Here is a 22,599-nt window from a genome sequence, read left to right on the forward strand (position 1 = left end):
AAATGAATGAATCATATGGAAAAAGGAAGTTGACAACCGTGCACTTGCGTTGAGCTGTGGGACACGCAAAGTTGGTTGCTTAACGGCCTGGGAATTCGAAAAAACAAATCAGCTCAGTTTACAGGTTCCGACGGAGAGCCCTCTGTTCTCCCCGGGAAAGAACGCAGCGAAAGTTATGTGTCCTTTCCCTGACGCCGTAGGCCGTGAGGCCTAGCGGCGTGTTCCTATTGGCCGGGAGTGTTTGGCGCCAAAGCGCAGTGCTGGGGCGCAGGCGATAACCAAGAACGGTAACAACCGGAACTGTAGAGGCTGAGTGCTGTGGAGTGAGTTCTGCTACACCATTTGGTGTGAGAGCGAGTGGTTGACAAGGGCACAGGACTGGGTTGCCTCCGCCATGTTCTGCAACAGAGCCATGGAGCTGGTTCGCGAGTCGCACCGCTTACCCCAAGGGCAGCTGCTGGCCTTCAATGTGAGGGGGCGTTGGTGGAGGGGACCGGGTAGACTGAATGGGCGGATTGGGGTCTGTTCGGAGAGCAGGGTGGGTCGGCTCGGCTCCCTCCTGGTTTTCCTTTGCCCCTCCCCTGGAGGGTTTACTTTCTCACGGGGTCAACTTCAAAGTGAGGTACAAAAATTTTGGAACCAGGCGAAAGTACAGGAGGAGAAAGAAATCCTTCCTGCCTACTTTACTCAGAGATTTGGTGTGTTTCTTTATATATTTTCTCTAGTGTTTTTTCTTATATAACTATACTGCTCTAACTTTGCTTAAACAATTTTCTGTTGCTTGATAACCTAGCATTTGTTGTGCACTCCGACAAAAGCTAGGCTTCTGGATCCAGGCTGGGGATTCTGGCCCTGTTGTCTTACTTTGGGTCGGTTACTCAGACTTTCTGTTTGCTCAATTTTCTGCAAAAGTGGGACGATAATAATAATAGCACCCTATTCTTACTGTAGTAGGGGCTCAGTGAGAAGGTGTACCTCAGGTTCTCTGAACAATATTTGACACCGTAATGACTTAAGTCTTTTTACCACTGTTGCTTCTACTGATCACTGTTACTATTTTTCTTTTTTTTAATTGTAATTACCCCAGTCAGGGTGCTAAACACTTGGCCTGCATTGTCTCTCGTCCTCATTAATAATCCTATGAGGTTTAAACTGTTGTTTTCCGTTTTTTCCAGCTATTTATATGGAGACTTGGGGAGATTATGGTGACAGACAGTAACAAGTAAAGCTAAGAATTTAAACATTGGCAGTCTGGCTTAAGACCTGCACTCTAAAGTCTATACTTAACTATGTTTCTTATAGGGCAGCCATTGTGCGGATGCCAGGGCATGTTCTGCTAGGAGAGAGGCATGAAATAAGTAATACTGGGTTGGCCAAAAAGTTTGTTTGCTTTTTTCAGTAAGGTGGCTCTAGTAGCACTTAGTTGTCTTTAACTTCATTCAAAACAATTTTGTTAGATGGTATGTGACAGCTGTTAATATCAGTGTGCGTTTAAAAAAACCCTCAAAATTGGTAAATTTTTATGTAGCCATTTTAATATTGAAGGTGGAAGAAAGTATGCAACATTTTCAGCATATTATGCTTTATTATTTCAAGAAAGGTAGAAACTCAACTGAACTGCAAAAAAAGGATTCGTTGAGTGTATGGAGAAGGTGCTGTGACTGATTGAACTTGTCAAAGTGGTTTCCGAAGTTTTATACTGGAGATTTCTTTCTGAACAATGCTCCACAGTTGGGTAGACCAGTTGGAGTTGGTAGCAATCAAATTGAGACATTAACTGAGAACAGTCAACGTTATACCACCCAGGAGATAGCTGACATACTCAAAATATCGAAATCAATAAAGTTATTGGTGAAAATGAAAAATGTGCCTTTTATTTTATGGAAAAAACCTTAGGGGCTTTTTGGCCAACTCTGTAGAATGCAACATGTAAAGTTATACCAAGGAGGTGTGGAAGAGGAACACAAAGGAAAAATCCATCCTGAGCTAAGGCAGAGGAGAGGGCTTTTGAGCCATGCCTAGATGAATAAGGTCACCACTCTGAGAAGGGAGTGAGGCATCCCAGCCAAAGGATATAGCAGACAGCAGAGACACAGGATCACATGGGAAGGGTGACTGAGGGTGTGTGTGGAGACTATGAAGGTAGATTCTAGGTTTAAGAGAGTTTTGGTATTCACTCAAAGGGCATTTGGAAGCTGGTAAAGGATTTTAGACAAGGGAGTGATTGGGTAACTTTTTGTTTTTTGAGGATATCTATGGCAGCACTGTGGGGAATGGATTGGAAAGTGGGAAGAATGGAGGCAGAGAGATGGTTATGAGTGGTTATAATGGACCAGGTAAGAGATTTGTATGGTCCAAACTGTCTAGTGAGTGGTCTCTGAAATCAGTGTTTGGGTTTTAGTAACTTGAGACAAATAAGACTTGTAATGATTAGAAAGGAGTGGAGATGCGGTAGGTAATAAGTGAGGGGAAAGAATTAGGGGATCTCAAGAGGCTTCTCTCTCAGCTGAGTAAACAACTTTAGAGTTCAGGAGGAAGAGTGTTTTGGGGAAGGTAAGTTTTGTTTTGAAGATTAACCTAGTCTGGAAATTAGCTTATTTTGCAGATGAGGAAACAGCCGAGAGAAATTAGGGATCAAGTGAAGGAAATTGTCTGAACTACAGCATACTGGAGGAAGAGCCTCACTTTTAACACAGTCTAGATTCTAGCTTGCTGTTTCAACTTGAGTCCAAAAGTTGAGAGACAGCAGTGGGAAGTTCAGTAGAAATGATGGAGTACAGACGTGTGTACTACTTTACTACTTCTGGGGAGCGGGACTTAGAAGTTGTAAAATCACTCCCTCTTCTATGTCTTAGTATGGGGGAGAAGCTTTTGCAGCTTCTGTTGGATTCATGTCCTCTTCCACTGACAAATCCACCTTTTTCAGGTGACTCAGCAGCCTGAGAAGACTTAGTCTGTGGAAGCTTGTCACTCTGTGACACAGCTGAGCAGGGTCAGAGCAAGAATTGATCTTATTGATCTGAGGGCCAATAGGCCCATGATTTTCAATAATCATCCTTTTGAGTGAGATAATAGTCAGTGGATTTAGAGCAGGGACTCTGTCTTGCTCATCCCAGAATCCCTCATGGTTAAGTGCTGTGTTTAGCACATTGAAATGATTACCCACTTTCTGTATGCGGGACTGGTAATAGTTGAAGTGGGTTTTTAGGGAAATCATCTTGGCCACCCAGGGACTTAGAGCTTGACGTGGGGGCACAAAATGGATTCAGTTCCCACTATCGATCTAAATCTGAAAGATGGTGTATCTTTACAAAATTATTTTACACTTTTGTATGCTTGCAGATCTATTGTATGAGTTTCAACTATTTCTTAAAATAATATTCTCTAATAAAAAGTATATTTGACTGAATTCTAATAAATCAGACTTTTTTCATTATCTTTTTGAACCAGCTGATGAAAGGGAAAATAGAAGTCATGTTTATATTTTTCATCAGGAATTTCATCTTTTCCTGTATTTGAGCAGGGTTAAGTAGTTAATTTGTAATTGTACCAGTAGCACCAAGTTATTTTTCTAATGTGTTTATTTTGGTCCTAAAAGTAGAATGAGAAAATAGATGGGTCACTTATTTTTGGACTGTTGACAGAGCTATTGTGTAATATTTTTGAATTTCAGAATACTAATCTTTTTATCCTTGATCATGGTGTCTCCCCTGCCAGGTAAATATAATCTTTTTATCCTTTCAAGTAAATTTTCAACTTTTGACAAAATTTGCCCCAAGGTGTATAATAGAAAAACTCCTTTGGCCTTTCTATTCTTGCAGTTACCTTTTTTTTTATAGTAACCTTTAAGACCATTTTTCAGTAAATAATAAATTACTTACATACTTTTATAATGCTTTATTTCTCCTGCAGGACTATTGTTTTGGGTTTTTTTTTACCATCTGTTTTACTGAGGTATAATTTATATACAACAAAATACGTATCTTAACAGATTTTTCAGTTTTAACAAATATATATATCCTTATAACCAGCCCTCCAATCAAGATTCCTGTCACCCGCCCTGTGCTGGTGTGGCTCAGTGGATTGAGTGCTGGTCTGTGTACGGAAAGATCACTAGTTGGATTCCTAGTCAGGGCACATGCCTGGGTTGCAGGCCAGGTCCCTGGTTGGGTGCCTGCAAAGAGGCAACCAAGTGATGTTTCTCTAACGCATTGATATTTCCCTTTCTTTCTCCCTTCCCCTAGCTCTGAAAAAACAAATAAATAAAATCTTTAAAAGAAAAATCTTAAAAGATTTGTCATCCCAAGGGCTCATTTTTTTCCCTTTTATAGCTACCTCCCACCTGTAACCTTAGACACCCCAAGGGTTTGGGGGTTTTTTCCCTTTTGTAGTTTTCTCCCACCTATAATCTCAGGCAACCATAGATTCACTTTTTAATAACTAACTACAGATTATATTTGTCTTTACATATTTCTGGATTCAGTGTGCCAGGAGTTACAAACTTCTGTAAAAGACCTGTTGGAATCATACAGTATGTATTTCTTTGTGTCTAATTTGTTTTGCTCACTACATTGTATTCGAGATTGTCCTAATCAGTGTGTTGGCTGTGTAGTCAGTAATACTTCTGTTTTTTTTCCCGATTTCTTTTTTATTGTCATGAAATACTGTAACAAAAGTTACCATTTTAACATTTTAAGTGTATACTTCAGTAACATTGATTACATTCACATGATTGTATAATTGTCAACCCTATATTTAAAACTTTTCCATCACCATGAACAGAAACTCTGTAACCATTAAGCAGTAACTTCCCATTTCTATCTCCCCCCAGCCCCTGGTAACCTCTAATCTACTTTCTCTCTCTATGAATTTGCCTATTCTGGATATTTCAGATAAGTGGACTCATATAGTATTTGTTCTTTGTGTCAGGTTTGTTTCACTTAGCATAATGTCTTCATAGTTCATCCATGCTTCATGCATGTATCAGTACTACATTGCTTTTTATAGCCAGATAATAATCCCTCAAATGGATATACCATATTTGGTTTATTGGTTAATCAGGGGATAGACATTTGGGTTGTTTCCACTTTTTTTTTTTTTTTAAGTTTATTTTTCGTTTTAGACAGAGGGGAAGGGAGGGTGAAAGAGAGGAAGAGAAACATCAGTGTGGGGTTGCACTCATGCAGCCCCAACTGGGACTTGGCCGGCAACCCAGGCATGTGCCCTGACTGGGAATTGAACCGGCAACCCTTTTTTGCAGGACGGCACGCAATCCACTGAACCATACCAGCCAGGGCTGTTTCCACTTTTTAGCTATTATGAATAATGCTGCTTTGAAGATTTGTGTTTTTGTAAGAACATATATTTTTAAATTATCTTGAGTATATGTTTAGGAGTGGAATTGCTAAATAATATGGCAATATGTTTATCTTTTTGAGGAACCATTAGACTTTTTCCATATTGCTATACCATTTTACATTCTTACCTGCAATGTACGAGAGTTCCAATTTCCATCCTCACCAACACTTACAGTAGGTGTGAAAGGACTATTGCTTTTTAATAAGATATGTAAATCAAAGATAAACATTATAAACAGAATATTGCTACTGACTTGGGGGGAAATTAATGAAAGTAGATCAATATCATTTTGTATGTTTTAGGAAGATGGACTCAGACAGGTTCTGGAGGAGATGAAAGCTTTATATGAACAAAACCAGTCTGATGTGTAAGTATTCATAAGAATTCATACTTTAAAACAGTTTTAAGAAATATGATGTTGAAATCAGATAATCTTACATCAGTTTTTAGATTTTTTTTTTTCCCGGTTTTGTAAATTCTCTGTGAGCCTGATTATACTCTAGGTTTACAGAACCAGAGGGATTTGTGTTGATTACGACTGTATCTTTGGGGATTCAAGTAGCATTTGGCACATGGACGATGCTAAATAAATATTTGTTATTTTACTGATAAGACTTAAAAGATAGGGTAGACCTAAAAAAGATGAGATATGGGCAAATAAAAACCCTAATAAAGTGAGATGTATAATTTCCACTGCTTATTTTCATTTATATATACCTTAGTGCATTGATGAGAGAATGGGCAATTTGTAAACTTGGCAAGAGCAGTAGTGATTTTCAATAGCTTGAGCAGAGTTCACTGAGAACTAGTGCTACAAAAGGATACAGGTTGGAGGTGAGAGGGCTCTAGATTTATAGATTTAGAGCTAAGCATAGTAGTTGGCACTATGGAGAATTTGGGCTGTGTGACAAACTTCATAGATCCCTGTAATTTGGTGAAGAGTAAGACACAAAGGAGTCTTACACCAACTTCTTGATCATAGTTAAGGTATTCACATCTCAAAGTAGAGAGAAGTTATCTGCGTCATAAGGTTTCATCTTTGGCCTTGTTATGTTCAATGTTTTTATCAGTTAACTTGGATGTAGAAATCAGTAGCATGCAAATGAGGGTGGTGAGCTTACAGAACAACAAGAACATTTCAACTATCATTTTAAGAATGTATACGGAAAAGTCTTGTAAATGGAATAAGGAAATGAAACACAACGTTTGTGGTAAATAAAAGGCTGTAAAGGCCTAAACTCCATTCATTCATTCAACAAATATGTACTAGACAATTATGTGCTGATAAATGGCTCTGGTATTTTAATTGTAAACACAGTAGTCAAGATTTCTGTCTCTATGGCCCTCGCAGTCTAATGTAGAATACAGATAGACCAAATTGGGATACACGTTACGAAGGAACACAACAGCATGCTAGGACAGAGAATAATGACAATATAATTAGATCAAGGAATCAGGGAAGTTCTGTCCAAGGAAGGGAAATTTCAGCTGAGGGATGAAGGAGAAACAGGTTTTTAGCAAGCCAGTAATTGTAAACAGAGAGCATTCCAGGTGGAGGGAACAGCATATGCAAAGTCCCTGAGTCATAAAAGAGGTGGGGTGCTCAGGGAAACTAACACTTAAAGAAGGTTAGTGAGGCTGAAGCTTAGTAAGCAGCCAAAGCATGTCACCAGCAAGGTGTTTAAATGTGTGGGGCAGGCAGTGGCACATTTGTGTTTTAAAAGGTCACACTGTCTACTGTGTGGACAATGGAGGAGGGAGGCACATGGGTGATAGCAGAGGTGACTTGGACTAGGTAAAAAGTGAAAAAGGAGGTGGCCTAACAGGGCCTTAGCCAGTAAGGGAAGGATTTTCCTTTATTCCCTGTATTTGTACCCTTTGTAAATTTATAACCCCAAATTTTGTTTCCTATCCTAGTTTTCTAGGGGGACAATCACTATTACCAATTTCTGATTAAAATTATTTCCCAAATGAAATCTATTTCCTTAATACTTATTAAATGAAAAGAATCTGTTTCTTTTAAACTATTCATGTGAATGTAAATTTTTAAGGAAGTCCTTATGCACTTAAAAAAGTACTCTGGTGTTAGGTGCATTTTATTTGTGCTATTACTGTATAATCCGGAGTACGTTGTAAACGTCGAGAATAAGTCTGACTTTCACAGAGTGGCAGAAGTATATAGACCATATCTAAAAGACAAGATTGGATGGGACATATATTTCTCAGGGCCTGCAACATATGCTCCATGAAGGAATCCTTGCTATATTCATCTGGTTCCTTTTGAAACTCCCAAGTAGGTTTTTTTTCCTGTACATTTGCTTTGTTGTTTTTCCCCAATTTTTAAAATTGTAGAAAGTATGCATAACATAAAATTTGCCATCTTAACCATTTCTAAATGTACGGTTCAGTAGTATTAAATACATATGTTGTGCAACTGTCACCACCATTTTTGTAACTCCTCATCTTGTCATACTGACACTCTGTACCCATTAATCTGCACATCTGGTTTTAAAATGTTGTTTAATATCTAAGGACATGTAAATTTTATAAGGTAGATTCAAAATTGTCTTTCTGTGTGAAGAACACTGAAGTATCGTACATGTGTAATATGGTGTACAAATATTTATTGGATGAGTGAAAGACCATTTCAACTTCTATTTTCCACTTTATTATAATGAGGATTATTGCATAGAATAAAAACGATATTAGGACCATAATCTTATGAACCATGATGTTATGTTTGTCTCATCCTAGCATGATAAAGGCATTCCAAAAAGTGAGTAAACACAGTGTTTGTCTTTTGGAAATAATGGAGATTAATCAGTGTACAAAAATGCAAAGTACTGAATGGTTAAATGAAAAGATCATAGTGTGATAATCTTAGGGAAATTACTTGGATTTTTTTCTCTTTTGACATTAACAAAAGCTCTGAATTAGAGGCTATTACTATTAGGTTAACTGCTAATAATAAAAAAATAATGTAAGTGAGTTGTTAGTTGACTTTGAAAATTTTATTTATACTGAAATATACATATTTGTTCTTTTCTTATTCAAATGTTACTAGGAATGAAGCGAAGTCAGGTGGACGAAGTGATTTGATACCAACCATCAAATTTCGACACTGTTCTTTGCTAAGAAACCGACGCTGCACTGTAGCATACCTGTAAGCCTCTCAGTTTTTGCTTGGGGGTGTCAGGGAACAATGGAGCATTTTTCCTGTGGTTTCCTAATTATCTATCTCAAATGAAAACAGATTTTTAGATTTGTCTCTCTATAAACATTCTACATTTCTTTTCCATTTTAAAACTTTTTATTATGAAAAATTACAATATTCATAAAACTAAGGAGAATAGTGTTATGAAACCCCAAGGAACCATCATACATGTGTAACAATTTTTTTTTTAATCCTCCCCCAAGGATGTTTATTGATTTTAGAGAGGAAGGGAGGTGGGGAGAGAGAGAGAAAGAGAAAGAAAAAGAAACATTGATTGTTGCCTCCCATATGCACCCTAACTGGGGATCGAACCCTAGATATATGCCCTGACCAGGAATCAAACCCACAACCCTTTGGTATGCAGGATGACACCCAGCCAGGGCCATTGTAACAATTTTAACGTTTTGCCATATTTGTTTCATGTTAGTTATTTATGCTACACTATTGTAGAACATCAAGACATTTTACCTCTGAATACTTTAATATGCATCTCTAATAAGACTTTTATCCAATCCATATTCATGTTTTCTGCACTGTCCCAAAGATGACCTCTTAAAATGGTTTGTTTGCCTCAGGTGCCAAATAAAGTTCACATAGTACATTTAGGTTATAGTGAGTCTTGAGTCTTTCCTGATCAAAACAACTTCTGATATCCCTTTTGTTAAGCCATCTAATGCCTTCTTAATGTCCTAGGTATGACCGATTGCTTCGAATTAGATCACTGAGGTGGGAATGTGGCAGTGTTTTGCCAAATGTTTTACGATTTCACATGTCTGCTGAAGAAGTAAGTTAGCACTGTTATTCAAATTTATAAATTTGGAAAATGCTGAGGTTCTTGCATTGTTCTAAAATAGTATTTATTAGTATTTCTCTCTTTTTATTAACATTTTAACATTTTTATTATGTAATATTTTGAGTCTAGATTTGGAAAACTCTATATCAAAAACAATTATCAAAGAAACAGCATTAGTACATAAACCTAAGTCATAGATGTTTCAAGACAAAAATTAATTGAAGTCTTAGTTATACAAATAATCAAAAATAACATTTAAATTAATCATAGCAATAACAATTAATAGAAATTTTAACCCTTTTAGAAATAGGAAATTTTAATCAAAAAGTGAATTAAAAAATCAGCATTAAACCACAAAGATTTAGGAGCCTCTCTATGAGATAAGAAAGTTTTGTTCTTCGTAAAAGCCACCAATTAAGAAGATATGATGTTTTTCTTTTTTGCTTTTTTAAAAAGTAGACTGAATATTCAGAGACCATGTTCCCTTAAATTGTTAGTTTTTTCTCTTTATTATTCATAAGGTTCTCAGTTTCACAATTCTAATATAACTTTATATGTAAGTTTAAATATACGCAAATACATCTAAATAAGATGAAAATTTTAAAGCTTAAATTTTAGTTTTCAGATATATTAACTGTGTCATTAATTAATTTAGGGCTGTGCATGTACTATGTCAAATTTATCATCATAATTGGAACCTTAATGTGACCAAATATGTATTACTTATTTTGCATTGCTTTTGTAATTTCTAGCTTTAAACTTTTAATCTCCTAATGTCCAGATAAGCAAAGATTCCAGATAATTAAAGCTTATTCATAAATTTAATATTAATCCAAGCTGTAAGGACCTTGGAAATTATATTCATTTATTTTAAATAATTATTTTTCAATTACAGTTGAAATACAATATATTAGTTTCAGGGATACACCCCAGTGGTTAAACATATAACTTAATAAGTGACCATTCTGTAAATTTTGTACCCTTCTGACACCATATGTAATCATTAGGATATCATTGACTATATCCCCTTTACCGTACTTTACAACCTCATTATTATTCTGTAACTAACAATTTGTGCTTCCTAATCCCTTCACCTATGAAGTGAATCCCCAGTAAAAGTTCTGGACCTTAGAGCTTGTGTGAGCTTCCCTGGTTGACAGTACTGTGTGTATTGTTATACATCAAGGTGTCAGGAGGGTGATGTATCTTGATTGCACAGGAAGAGGATACCAGAAGTTTTGTGTTTGGGACCCTACCAGATCTCACGCTGTGTGTTTCTTCCTTTGTCTCCTTCTGATTTATATCATTTCACTATAGTAAAACTGTAATTTTAAGTGTAGTGCTTTCCAAAGTTCTGAGTCATTCTTGCTAATTGAACCTGAGTGGTGTGTATGTGTGTGAAAGTTCTGAAGATATTTTTATGTAATCTTCTAAGAACTATAGTTTTACCTTTCACAAAGAGATCTGTGGTACTGGGAGTGATTTTTGTGAGGAGCCAAGTTCCATTTTTTTATAATTGTTCAAATACATTTGTCTCCATCTTCCCGCCACCACTTTCCCCTGCCGCCCTCTCCCACCTCCCTACCTCAATCCTTTCCCACTTTGGCTTTGTCCGTGGGTCCTTTATACATGTTCCTTAACTTGACCCTTCCCTTCCCTTTCCATGCGCCGCCCCCGCTTCCCTTTCCATTCTGTTGGTTTCTTTTTTCTTTAAATGTTGCCGGTCTATTTGCCTTGCTTGTTTGTTTTGTTGGTTAGGTTCTACTTATAGGTGAGATCATATGGTATTTATCTTTCGCCTCCTGGCTTATTTCACTTAATATAATCCTCTCCAGTTCCATCTGTGCTGTAGTGAAAGGTAGTAGCTCTTTCTTTCTCCTGCGTAGTATTCCATTGTATAAATGTAACATAGTTTTTTGATCCACTTGTTTACTGATGGGCACTGAGGTTGCTTCCAGCACTTGGCTATTGTAAATTGTGCTGCTTTGAACATTGGGGTGCATAGGTTCTTTTGGATTGGTGTTTTGGGATTCTTAGCAAATAGTCCCAGCAGTGGAATCACTGGCTCAAAAGGCAGTTCCGTTTTTAGCTTTTTGAGGAATTCCTAACTGTTTTCACAGGGCTGCACCAGTCTGCATTCCCACGAACAGCGTACTAGGGTTCCCTTTTCTCCACAGCCTCGCCAGCCCCTATTGTTTGTTGATCTGCTTATGATGGCCATTCTGACCGGTGTGAAGTAGTATCTCATTGTGGTTTTAATTTGCATTTCTCAGATGGCTAGTGATGCTGAGCATCCTTTCATATGTCTCTGGGCCCTCTGTATCTCTTCCTTGGAGAAGTGTCTGTCCAGGTCATTTGCCCATTTTTTAATTGGATTGTTTATCTTCTTGGAGTGGAGTCATGTGAGTTCTTTATATATTTTGGAGATCAAATCCCTGTCTGATGTATCATTGGCAAATATATTTTCCCATACGGTTGGTTCCCTTTTCATTTTGCTGATGTTTTCTTTAGCCATGCAGAAGCTTATTTTGATGAGGTCCCACTTGTTTATTCTTTCCTTTATGTCCCTTTCTTTAGAAGACATATTTGTAAAAATGTTACTGCTTGGGATATCTGAGAGTTTCCTGCTTATGTTCTCCTCTAGGACCTTTATGGTGTCGTGACTTATATTTAACTGTTTTATCCATCTTATTTTTGTGCGTAGTGTCAGTTGGTGGTCGAATTTCAATTTTTTGCATGTAGCTGTCCAGCTCTCCCAACACCATTTGTTGAGGGGCTGTTTTTACTCCAATTTATACTTCTGCTCCCTTTGTCAAATATTAGATGCCCATATAGATCTGGGCTTATTTCTGGGCTTTCTATTCTCTTCCACTGGTCTGTGGGTCTGTCCTTGTGCCAGTACCAGATTGTTTTGAGTATAGTGGCTTTGTAATATAGTTTGATGTCTGGTATTGTGATCCCTCCTACTTTGTTTTTCTTTCTCAAAATTGCTGCAGCTATTCGGGGTCATTCATGGTTCCACATAAATTTTTGAAATGTCTGTTCTATTTCTGTGAAATATGTCATTGGTATCTTAATAGGGATTGCGTTGAATCTGTAAATTGCTTTGGGTAGTATGGACATTTTGATGATGTTAATTCTTCCGAACCATGAACACAGTACATGCTTCCATTTATTTGTGTCTTCCTTAATTTCTTTCTTCAATGTTGTATAGTTTTCTGCATACAGGTCTTTTACCTTCTTGGTTTAATTTATTCCTAGGTACTTTATTTTTCTTGTTGCTATAGCAAATGAGATTTTTTTTCCTGATTTCTGCTTCTGATATTTCATTGTTGGTATACAAAAATGCCTTCAATTTCTGAATATTGATTTTTTTATCCTGCTGTTTTCCCAAATTCACTTATTAGGTCGAGTAGTTTTTTGGTGGAGTCTATAGGGTTTTCTATGTACACTATCATGTCATCTGCAAACAATGATAGTTTTACTTCCTCCTTTCCAATTTGGATGCCTTTTATTTCTTTTTCTTGTCTGATTACTGTGGCTAGGACTTCCAATACTATGCTGAATAGAAGTGGTGAAAGACGACATCTTTATCTTGTTCCCACCTTAGTGGGAAAGCGTTTAGTTTTTGCCCGTTAAGTATGATGTTGGCTGTAAGTTTTTCATATATGGCTTTTATTATGTTGAAGTATGCCCCCTTTATACCCAATTTGCTGAGTGTTTTTATCATAAATGGTTACTGTACCTTATCAAATGCTTTTTCCACATCTATTGAGGTGATCATGTGTTTTTTGTCTTTCCTTTTGTTTATATGATGTATTACGTTTATTGATTTGCAAATATTGTACCATCCTTGCATCCCTGGGATGAATCCCCTTGATCGTGGTGGATGATCTTTTTAATGTATTGCTGGATGCGGTTTGCCAATATTTTGTTGAGCATTTTAGCTCTATGTTCATCAGCAATATTGGCTTGTAGTTTTCTTTCTTTGTTGTGTGTTTATCTGGTTTTGGGATTAGGATGATGCTGGCCTCATAAAAAGAGTTTGGGAGTCTTCCCACCTCTTGGATTTTTTGGAATAGTCTGAGAAAGACAGGGGTTAGCTCTTCCTTAAATGTTTTTTTAAAACTTTCCTGTGAAACCATCCTGTCCAGGGCTTTTGTGTGCTGGGAGTTTTTTGATTACTACTTCAATCTCACCAGCTGTTACTGGTCTGTTCATGCTTTCTGCTGCTTCTTCATTCAGTGTTGGAAGGTTATACTTTTCTAGAAATATGTCCATTTCATCGAGGTTTTCAAATTTCTTGGCATATAATTGCTCATAGTAATTTCTTACTTTGTATTTCTGTGGTATCAGTTGTTATTTCTCCTCTTTCATTTCTGATATTATTTATTTGGGTCCTCTCCCTTTTTTTCTTGATGTGTCTGCTTAAAAGCTTGTCCATTTTGTTTATCTTTTCAAAGAAATCTGCTCCTGGATTGGTTGATCCTTTGAATATTTCAGTGTTCCAGTGCATATAAAAGCTTATGATTACACTATACTGTAGTCTATTAAGTGTGCAATGTCATGTCCAAAAAGACAATGTACATACCTTAATTAAAAAATGCTTAATTGCTTAAAAAAAATGCTAATTGTCATCCGACCCTTTAGTGAGTCATAATCTTTTTTTTTTGCCTGTGAAGGATTTTGCTTCAACGTTGCTGGCTGCTGACCAGAGTAGTGACTGCTGATGGGTGGGGTGACTGAGGCAGTTTCTCAAAATAAGATGATAGAGTTTGATGCATAGACTAACTCTTCCTTTCATCAAAAATTTCTATGTAACATGCAATACTGTTTGAGAGCATTTTACCCACACCAGAACTTCATTCAAAATTGAAGTCATTCCTCCAAAACTGTACTGATGCTTTATCAGCTACGCTTATGTAATATTCTAAATCCTTTGTTGACATTTCAAGGCATCTTCACCAAGGGTGGATTCCTTCTCAGAAAAACCATTGTTTTTGCTCGTCCGTATGAAGCAACTCCTCATTCCTTAATTTTTATCATGAGATTGCAGGAATTCAGTCACATCTTTAGGGTACTACTTCTAATTCTGCTTCTGTTGCTGTTTCATATCTGCAGTTACTTCCTCCACTGAAGTCATCCTTCAAAGTCATCCATGAAAGCTGAATTCAACCTTTTCCAAACTCCTGTTACTGTTGATATTTTGACCTCTTCTTATGAATCACAAATGTTTTTAATGGCATCTAGAATGCTGAATCCTTTCCAGAACTATTTCGATTTTCTTTTTTTAAAAAATATTTTTTATGCTGTTATGGTTGCCCCACTTCTTCCCTCTTCACCCTCCTCTACCCAGCCAGCCCCCTCCCCGCTACTTCCATAATCAGTACACTCACCATTGTCCATGTCCTTGGGTCCTTCATATATGTTGTTTTTTGACTAATCCCTTCAACTCTTTCAGTCAGTCCCAACCTCCCCCCTCTACTCTTACAGGTGTTGGTCTATTCTATGATTCTATGCCTCTGGTTCTATTTTGCTCATTAGTTTATTTTGTTCATTAGATTCTTCTTATAAGTGAGATCATATGGTATTTGTCTTTCACTACCTGGCTTATTTCAGTTAACTCATAGTATCCAGTTCCATCTATGCTTGTCACAAAAGGTAAGAATTTCTTCTTTCTTTTTGCTGCATAGTCATCCAGTGGGTAAATACACCACAGTTTTTTTATCCACTCATCTACTGATGTTTCCAAATCTTAGCTATTATAAATAGCGCTGCTATGTACATGGGGATGCATAAAATTATTTTGAATTGGTGTTTGGCAATTCTTCAGGTATATTCCCAGCAGTGGAATCTCTGGGTGAAAAAGCAGTTTCACTTTTAATTGTTTGAGGAAATTTCATACTATTTTCCAAAGTGGCTGTACCAGTCTGCATTCCCATCGACAATGCACTAGGGTTCCCTTTTCTCCACATCCACACCAGCACTTGCTGTTTCTTGATTTATTAATGATAACCATTCTGACAAGTGTGAGGTGATATCTCATTGTGGTTTTAATTAGCATTGATCTGATGGCTAGTGATATTGAACATTTTTTCATATGTCTGTGGGCCATCCCTAGGTACTTTATGTCGAAGTATCTATTCAGGTCCTTTGTGTATTTTTTAATTGGGTTATTTGTCTTTCCGGTGTTGAGTTGTATAAGTTTTTTATATATTTTGTAGTCTAAAACCTTGTCCGAGGTATCATTGGCATATATGATCTCCCATACAGTTGTTTACCCTTTCATTTTGATGATGGTTTCTTTACCTATACAGCAGCTTTTTAATTTGATGTAGTCCCATTTGTTTACTTTCCCTTTTATTTCCCTTGCCCTAGGAGATACATTGGCAAAAATATTGCTACGCGAGATATTTGAAATTTTACTGCCTGTGTTTTCCTCCAGAATTTTTATGGTATCACTACTTACATTTAAGTTGTTATTTTTTTTTTAAGATTTTATTTATTTTTTTAGAGAGGGGAAGGAAGGGAAAAAGAGAGGGAGAGAAACATCAATGTATGGTTGCATCTCACACACTCCCTACCGGGGACCAGGCCTACAACCCAGGTATGTGCCCTGCACTGGGAATTGAACCAATGAACCTTTGGTTCACAGGCTGGCACTCAATCCACTGAGCCACACCAGCCAGGGCTACATTTAAGTTTTATCCATTTTGAGTTTATTCTGGTGTGTGGTGTAGGTTGGTGGCCTATTTTCATTTTTTTGCAGGTACCAGTCCAGTTCTTTCAACACCATCTATTGAAGAGACTGTCTTCATTCCATTGTATACTCTTGCCTCCTTTACAAATATTAATTGACCATAAAGACATGGGTTTATTTCAAGACCCTATTCTGTTCCATTGACCTATGTGTCTGTTTTCATGCCAGTGCCAGACTGTTTGGATTACTCTGGCCTTGTAGTATAGTTTGATACCACGTATTTTGATCCCTCCAACTTTGTTCTTCTTTCAGAAGATTGCTGAGACTATTTGGGGTCGTTTTTGGTTCCATATAAATTTTTGGAATATTTGTTCTAGATCTGTGAAATATGCCATTTTTTTCTTATTAGGAAATGTGTTGAATCGATTGATTGCTTTGGGTAATATGGATATTTTAATGATGTTAATTCTTCCAATCTATGAGCATGATGTATGCTTCCACTTATTTGTATCTTCCTCAGTTTGTTTCTTCAGTGTCATGTAGTTTTCCAAGTACAGAGTACAGGTCTTTTACCTCCTTGGTTAAATTTATTCCTAGGTACTTTATTGTTTATTTATTTATTTTTATTGCAATAGTAAATGGGATTTTTTTTTTTTAGTTTCTCCTTCTAATAGTTGATAATTGGTATATAAAAATGCCACTGATTTCTGAATATTTACTTTCTATCTCACTACTTTGCTGAATTCATGTATCAGGTTGAGTAGTCTTTTGGTGGAGCCTATAGGGTTTTCTAATTATAATATCACATTGACTGTGAGTGACAACAGATTCACTTCCCCTTTTCCTATTTGGATGCCTATTATTTCTTCTTCTTGTCTGATCACTGTGGGTAGGACTTCAAGTACTATGTTGAATAAAAGTGGTGATAGCAGACAAGCCAGTTTTGTTCCTTATTTTAAGGGAAATGCTTTTAGTTGTTGCCTGTTGAATGTGATGTTGGCAGTAGGTTTTTCATATACGGCTTTTATTATGTTGAAGTGTTCTCCCTCTATTACAATTTTGCAAAGTGTTTTTATCATAAATAGGTGCTGGATTTTATCCAGTACTTTTCCCACATCTATTGATATGATCATGTGATTTTTGCCTTTCATTTTGTTTATGTGATGTATTACAGAGGCCCCCAATCCCTGGGCTGATGACTAGTACGGGTCCTTGGCCTGTTAGGAACTGAGCTGTACAGCAGGAGGTGAGTGGCTGGTGAGCAAGTGAAGCTTCCCTTGCATTACTGCCTGAGCTCTGCCTCCTGTGAGCCCCTCCCCATCCATGGAAAAACTGTCTTTCATGAAACTGGTCCCTGGTGCCAAAAAGGTTGGGGGCCACTGGAATATCACGATTATTGATTTGTGGATATTGTACCATCCTTTCATCCAAGGAATAAAATCCATTTGACCATTGAGTATGATCTTTGTGATATAGTCCTGGATCTGGTTTGCTAATATTCTGAGGATTTTAGCATCTGTATGCATCAGAGAGATTGGTCTATAGTTTTCTTTCTTTGCTGTGTCTTTATCAGGTTTTGGAATTAGAATAATACTGGTGTTCTAAAAAACAGGTTGGAAGTCTTCCCTGCTTTTGAATTATTTGGAATAGTTTCAGAAGGATAGGTTTTAGTTCCTTGAATAATTAATAAAATTCTCCTGTAAAGCCATCTGGCCTTGGGCTTTTATGTGCCGGGATTTTTTTGACTACTGCTTCAATTTTACTAGTTGTTAGTCTGTTCAGATTTTCTGCCTCTTCCTGATTCAGTTTTGGAAAATTGTGTATTTCTAGATAATTTATCCATTTTGCCCAGGTTTTCCAATTTCTTGGCATAGTTGTTCACAGTAATTTCTCACCGTCCGTTGTATTTCTATGATACCAGTTACTTCTCAACTTTTATATCTGAGTTGTTTGGTGTTTTTTTTTTTTTTTTATTTGGGTCCTCTCTTTTTTTCTTGATGAGTCTGGTTAAAGGTTTGTCAGTTTTGTTTATCTTTTCAAAGAACAAGCTTGCAGATTTGTTAATCTTTCAAATTGTTTTCTTTGTCTCTGTCATTTATTTCCGGTCTGATCTTGATTATTTCCTTCCTTAGACTCTGGTTTTTTTGCTGTGTTTGTTGTTTTTCTAGTTCTTTTAAATATTAGTTTAGGTTGTTTATTTTGTATTTTTAATATATATTATTGATTATGCTATTATAGTTGTCCCATTTTTTTCCTCCCCTTTATTCCCCTCCACCAAGCACCGCCCCCACTCCTCAGTTCATGGCCATGGGTCATACATGTAAGTTCTTTGACTGCTCAATTTCCTATACTGTTCTTACCCTCTCCCTCCCTATTTTGTACCTACTATTTATGCTTCTTATTCCCTGTACATTTTTCCCCATTTTCCCCCTTCTCCCTCCGCTTTAATCTTCATTTCTGTGATTCTGTTCCTGTTCTAGTTGTTTGCTTGCTTTGTTTTTGTTTTCGTTTTTAGGTTCAGTTGTTGATAGATATTAGTTCATTGTCATTTTACTGTTCATAGTTTCTGATCTTCATCTTTTTCTTAGGTAAGTCCCCTAACCATTTCATATAATAAGAGCTTGGTGATGATGAACTCCTTTACCTTGAGCTTATCTAGGGAGCACTTTATCTTCCCTTCCATTCTAAATGAGAGCTTTGCTGGATAGGGTAATCTTGGATGTAGGTCCTTGCCTTTCAGGACTTTGAATACTTCTTGCCAGCCCCTTCTTGCCTGCAAAGTTTCTTTTGAGAAATCAGCTGATAGTCTTAAGGGAACTCCTTTGTAGGGAAGTCTCTGCTTTTCTCTTGCTGCTTTTAAGATTCTCTCCTCATCTTTAATCTTGGGTAATGTAATTTTGATGTGCCTTGGTGTGTTGCTTCTTGCATCCAACTTCTTTGGGACTTTCTGAGCTTCCTGGACTTCCTGGAAGTCTATTTCCTTTGCCAGATTGGGGAAGTTCTCCTTCATTATTTTTTCAAATAAGTTTTCAATTTCTTGCTCTTGCTCTTCTTCTCCTGGCACCCCTCTGATTTGGGTGTTTAAAGTTATCCCGGAGGTTCCTAAGCCTCTCCTCATTTTTTTAAATTCTTGTTTCTTCATTCTGTTCCAGCTGAATGTTTATTTCTTCCTTCTCTTCCAAGTCGTTGATTTGAGTCTCCCAGTTCCCTTCCCTTCACTGTTGGTTTCCTGTATATTTTTTTGTTACTTCACTTTGCATGGCCTTCGTTCTTTCCTCTCTTTTTCGATCATACTCAACCAATTCTGTGAGCATCCTGATTACCAGTGTTTTGAACTCTGCATCTGATAGGTTGGCTATCTCTTTGTGGCTTAGTTCTGTTTTTGGTGATTTGTTCTGTTCTTTCATTTGGGCTATAGTTCTTTTTCTCGGGACAGCTGTTATGTTGTAAGGGGCAGAACCTTAGGTATTCCCCAGTGTGGGGCAACCTGCCTTGCTCTGTTGGTGTTGCTCTCTGTGGGGGAGGGATCCAAGAGGGAACAATGCCCCTTGCTTGGCTCTCACCCCACTTTCAGTCAATTCCCCTACTACCCATAAGCAAACTTGGCACTTTCAGGTGCTGATTCCTGAGTAGGTGGGTTTGTGTACATTCTAGGACCTCATGGTTCTCTCCAACAAACTCTCTTGTGAGACTGGGAGTTTCTCCCACTGCTGCAACACCCACAGGTTTTTACAGCCAGAGGTTTTGAAACTTTAGTTTCCCTGAGTTGGAATCCTGGGTTGCACGGGTCTGTCTTGTCCCCTGTTGTTCCTTCCGGCTTATCTGCATGCAAATATGGGGCTGCCAGGTCTGCCAGCTGCCACCTCACCCAACTGGTCCACTGCCTTGCCGAGCGTCCTCTCCACCCCAGCTGCCCATCTCTGTCCTTCCTACCAGAGTGGATGAATGATTCTTCTTTAACCCCTTGGTTGTTGGACTTCCATACAGTTTGATTTTCAGGCAGTTCTGGTTATTTTTTATTTTTAAATTTTTTGTTGTACTTCTTTGGTTGTGTGAGGAAGCAAACAAAGCATGTCTACCTATGCCTCCATCTTCACTGAAAGTCTGTTCATTTTCTTTTGTTTCCAGGTTCTTTTGATTTCTTCTATGATGTCATTGTTAATGCAACATTATTTAATACCATGTTATTTACCCTCCATGTTTTTGGGGTTTTTTTCTTGTGATTAATTTATAGTTTTAGGCCATTGTGATCTGAGTAAATGCTTGATGTGATTTCAGTTTTCTTCAATTTGTTATGGCTTGTTTTGTGTCCTACCATGTGGTTTATCTTTGAGAGCAATCAATGTATATATAAGATTGTGTATTTTGCTTCTTTGAGGTGAAATGTTGTATAGATATCAATTAAATTCTTTTGATCTAGTGTGGCATTTAATGCTGCTATATCCTTGTTGATTTTTCGTCTTGAAAATGTGTCTGCTGTTGAGAGTGGGGTGTTAAAATCCCCTACTATGACTGCATTGCTGTAGGTCTCTTTCTTAAAGTCCTCCCAGATGTTCTTTTTATATTCAGGTGCTCCTATATTGGGTGTATATATGTTTATAAGGGTTATATTCTCTTGCTGGATTCCCTTAACTATCATGTAGTGTCCCTCTTTGTTTCTTATTATGGACTTTGTTTTGAAGTCTATTTGTTAGGCAGAAGTACTGCCTACCCCAGCTTTTTTTCCATATCCATTAGCATGGAATCTTTTTTTCCATTCCTTCATTTTTCAGCCTGTGGAAATCTTTTGTTCTGAGGTGGGTCTCTAGTAGACAGCATATATGTGGGTTTCGTCTACTTGTTCATGCAGCTACCCTATGTCTTTTGATAGGGGCATTTAATCCATTTACATTTAATGTTTTATTGATAGATGTTTACTCACTGCCATTTTTCCCCTTTAACCTGTGTTCCTCTCTCTATTCTTTTCCTTAAGGCAGCCCCTTTAGCATCTCTTGTACTGCTGGTTTGATGGAAATGCATTCCTTCAGCCCCTCCTTTTTGTTTTATTTTGTTCCAATTAGCTCTTTATTTCAACTTCCATTTTTAATGAGACCCTTGCTGGATAGAGTAGTCTTGGTTTCAGGTCCTTCCTTTTCATACTTGGAATATTTCATGTCCATTCCTTCTGGCCTGTATTGTTTGCTGAGAAATAACCTGACAGCCCTATTGGCGCTCCCTTGTAGGAAACTAATTGTTTCTCTTAGCTGGCATTAAGATTCTTTGTTTTTATACTTTGCCATTTTAATTGTGATGTGTCTTTGTGTAGACCTCTTTGGATTCACTTGTTTGGGACTCTGTACTTCCTGAACTTGTGTACTTTTTTCCTTCACCAAGTTAAAGAACTTTTCTGTCATTATTTCTTCATACAAGTTTTCTATTCTCTGTCCTTTCTTCTCCTTCTGGTATTCTTGCAATGTGAATATTGTTACATTTCTTGTTGTTTCAAAGCTCCCTTAAACTTTTCTCCTTTTTAAGCTTTTTTTTTATTTTGTTACTCTTACTGGGTGTTTTTTGTTTTTAAAGATTTTATTTATTTTTAGACACAGGGGGAGGAAGGCAGAGAGGGAGAGAAGCATCAAAGTGTAGTTGCCTCTCATACAGCCCGTGTTGGGGACCTGACCCACAACCTAGGCATGTGTCCTGACCAGCAATCAAACTGGCAGCCATTTGGTTCACAGGCTGGCACTCAATTCACTGAGCCACAAGAGCCAGGGCAGTTCCTTGTGGTTTTCACTAAGTTCCTTGAGCATTCTTGTAACCATTACTTGGAACTCAGTGCTGGATCATTTACTTGTTTCTATTTCAGTTAGCTCTTTTATTGGGAATTCCTCCTTTTCTTTCATTTGGAGGTCGTTTCTTTGTCTCCTCATTTTAGCCATTTCTTTTTATTTGTTTCTATGTTATAAACAGATCTGCTATGACTCTGTCTTGTGGGGTAGCCTTATGTGATGCGAGTACTGTGTTACCCACTGGTGTCAACTCCTTGATCTCCTGATCTGGATGCTCTAGGAATGCCCTTTGTGTGAGTTATGTAGGCTGTCCCTGTTGTATTTTGTCCTGATTGTTGTTGGCTTGTTCATTGGTGGGTTTTCTCTTACGGCTGCCTGACTGAGAGGCTTGACCTGCACCATGTCTTGTATGTTGTACAGCTGCTGGCAGTACAAATCAAAAGAACACAAAAAACGAAACCAAAACAAGAAATCCCCACCCTATCCCCCAGTCACAACAGCAATTTCGATGACAAAATGTCAGAGAAGAGTAAAAGTGAAAATATAAATGGAATATTAGAGAAAGGGGGAAATAAAAGGAAAAGAATAAGACAACACCAAGGGACAGAGAAGTAATTACGGGAGGGAGAAAGGGTGAAGAACTAATAGGAATAATGAACTAAAGAAGAAAGTAAAAAAGAGACAACAAAAGAGGGAGAATAACAAAAATAGCTGGAAAGAAGGGAAAGTGGGGTAATCGCTGGTAAGAGTATAAAGTAAGAAATAT

General features: G+C 37.4%; 1 protein-coding gene across 1 annotated transcript in view; it reads left to right on the forward strand.

The window, feature by feature from the left end:
- Window positions 1–260: 260 nt before the first annotated feature.
- GINS1 (GINS complex subunit 1) overlaps window positions 261–22,599 on the forward strand; it is a 35,574-nt gene continuing 13,235 nt past the window's right edge. The window contains exons 1-4 of the mRNA XM_054587458.1: window positions 261–469; window positions 5,661–5,725; window positions 8,423–8,521; window positions 9,266–9,356. Coding sequence (XP_054443433.1) covers window positions 395–469; window positions 5,661–5,725; window positions 8,423–8,521; window positions 9,266–9,356 — 330 coding nt within the window. The 5' untranslated portion in view covers window positions 261–394. The remainder of the gene's footprint in view (window positions 470–5,660; window positions 5,726–8,422; window positions 8,522–9,265; window positions 9,357–22,599) is intronic.

Source organism: Pteronotus mesoamericanus, unplaced genomic scaffold (genome assembly GCF_021234165.1).
Source record: "Pteronotus mesoamericanus isolate MK-2021 breed Mesoamerican mustached bat unplaced genomic scaffold, CSHL_Meso_final scaffold_118, whole genome shotgun sequence".
In the NCBI taxonomy this organism is placed as follows: Eukaryota; Metazoa; Chordata; class Mammalia; order Chiroptera; family Mormoopidae; genus Pteronotus; species Pteronotus mesoamericanus.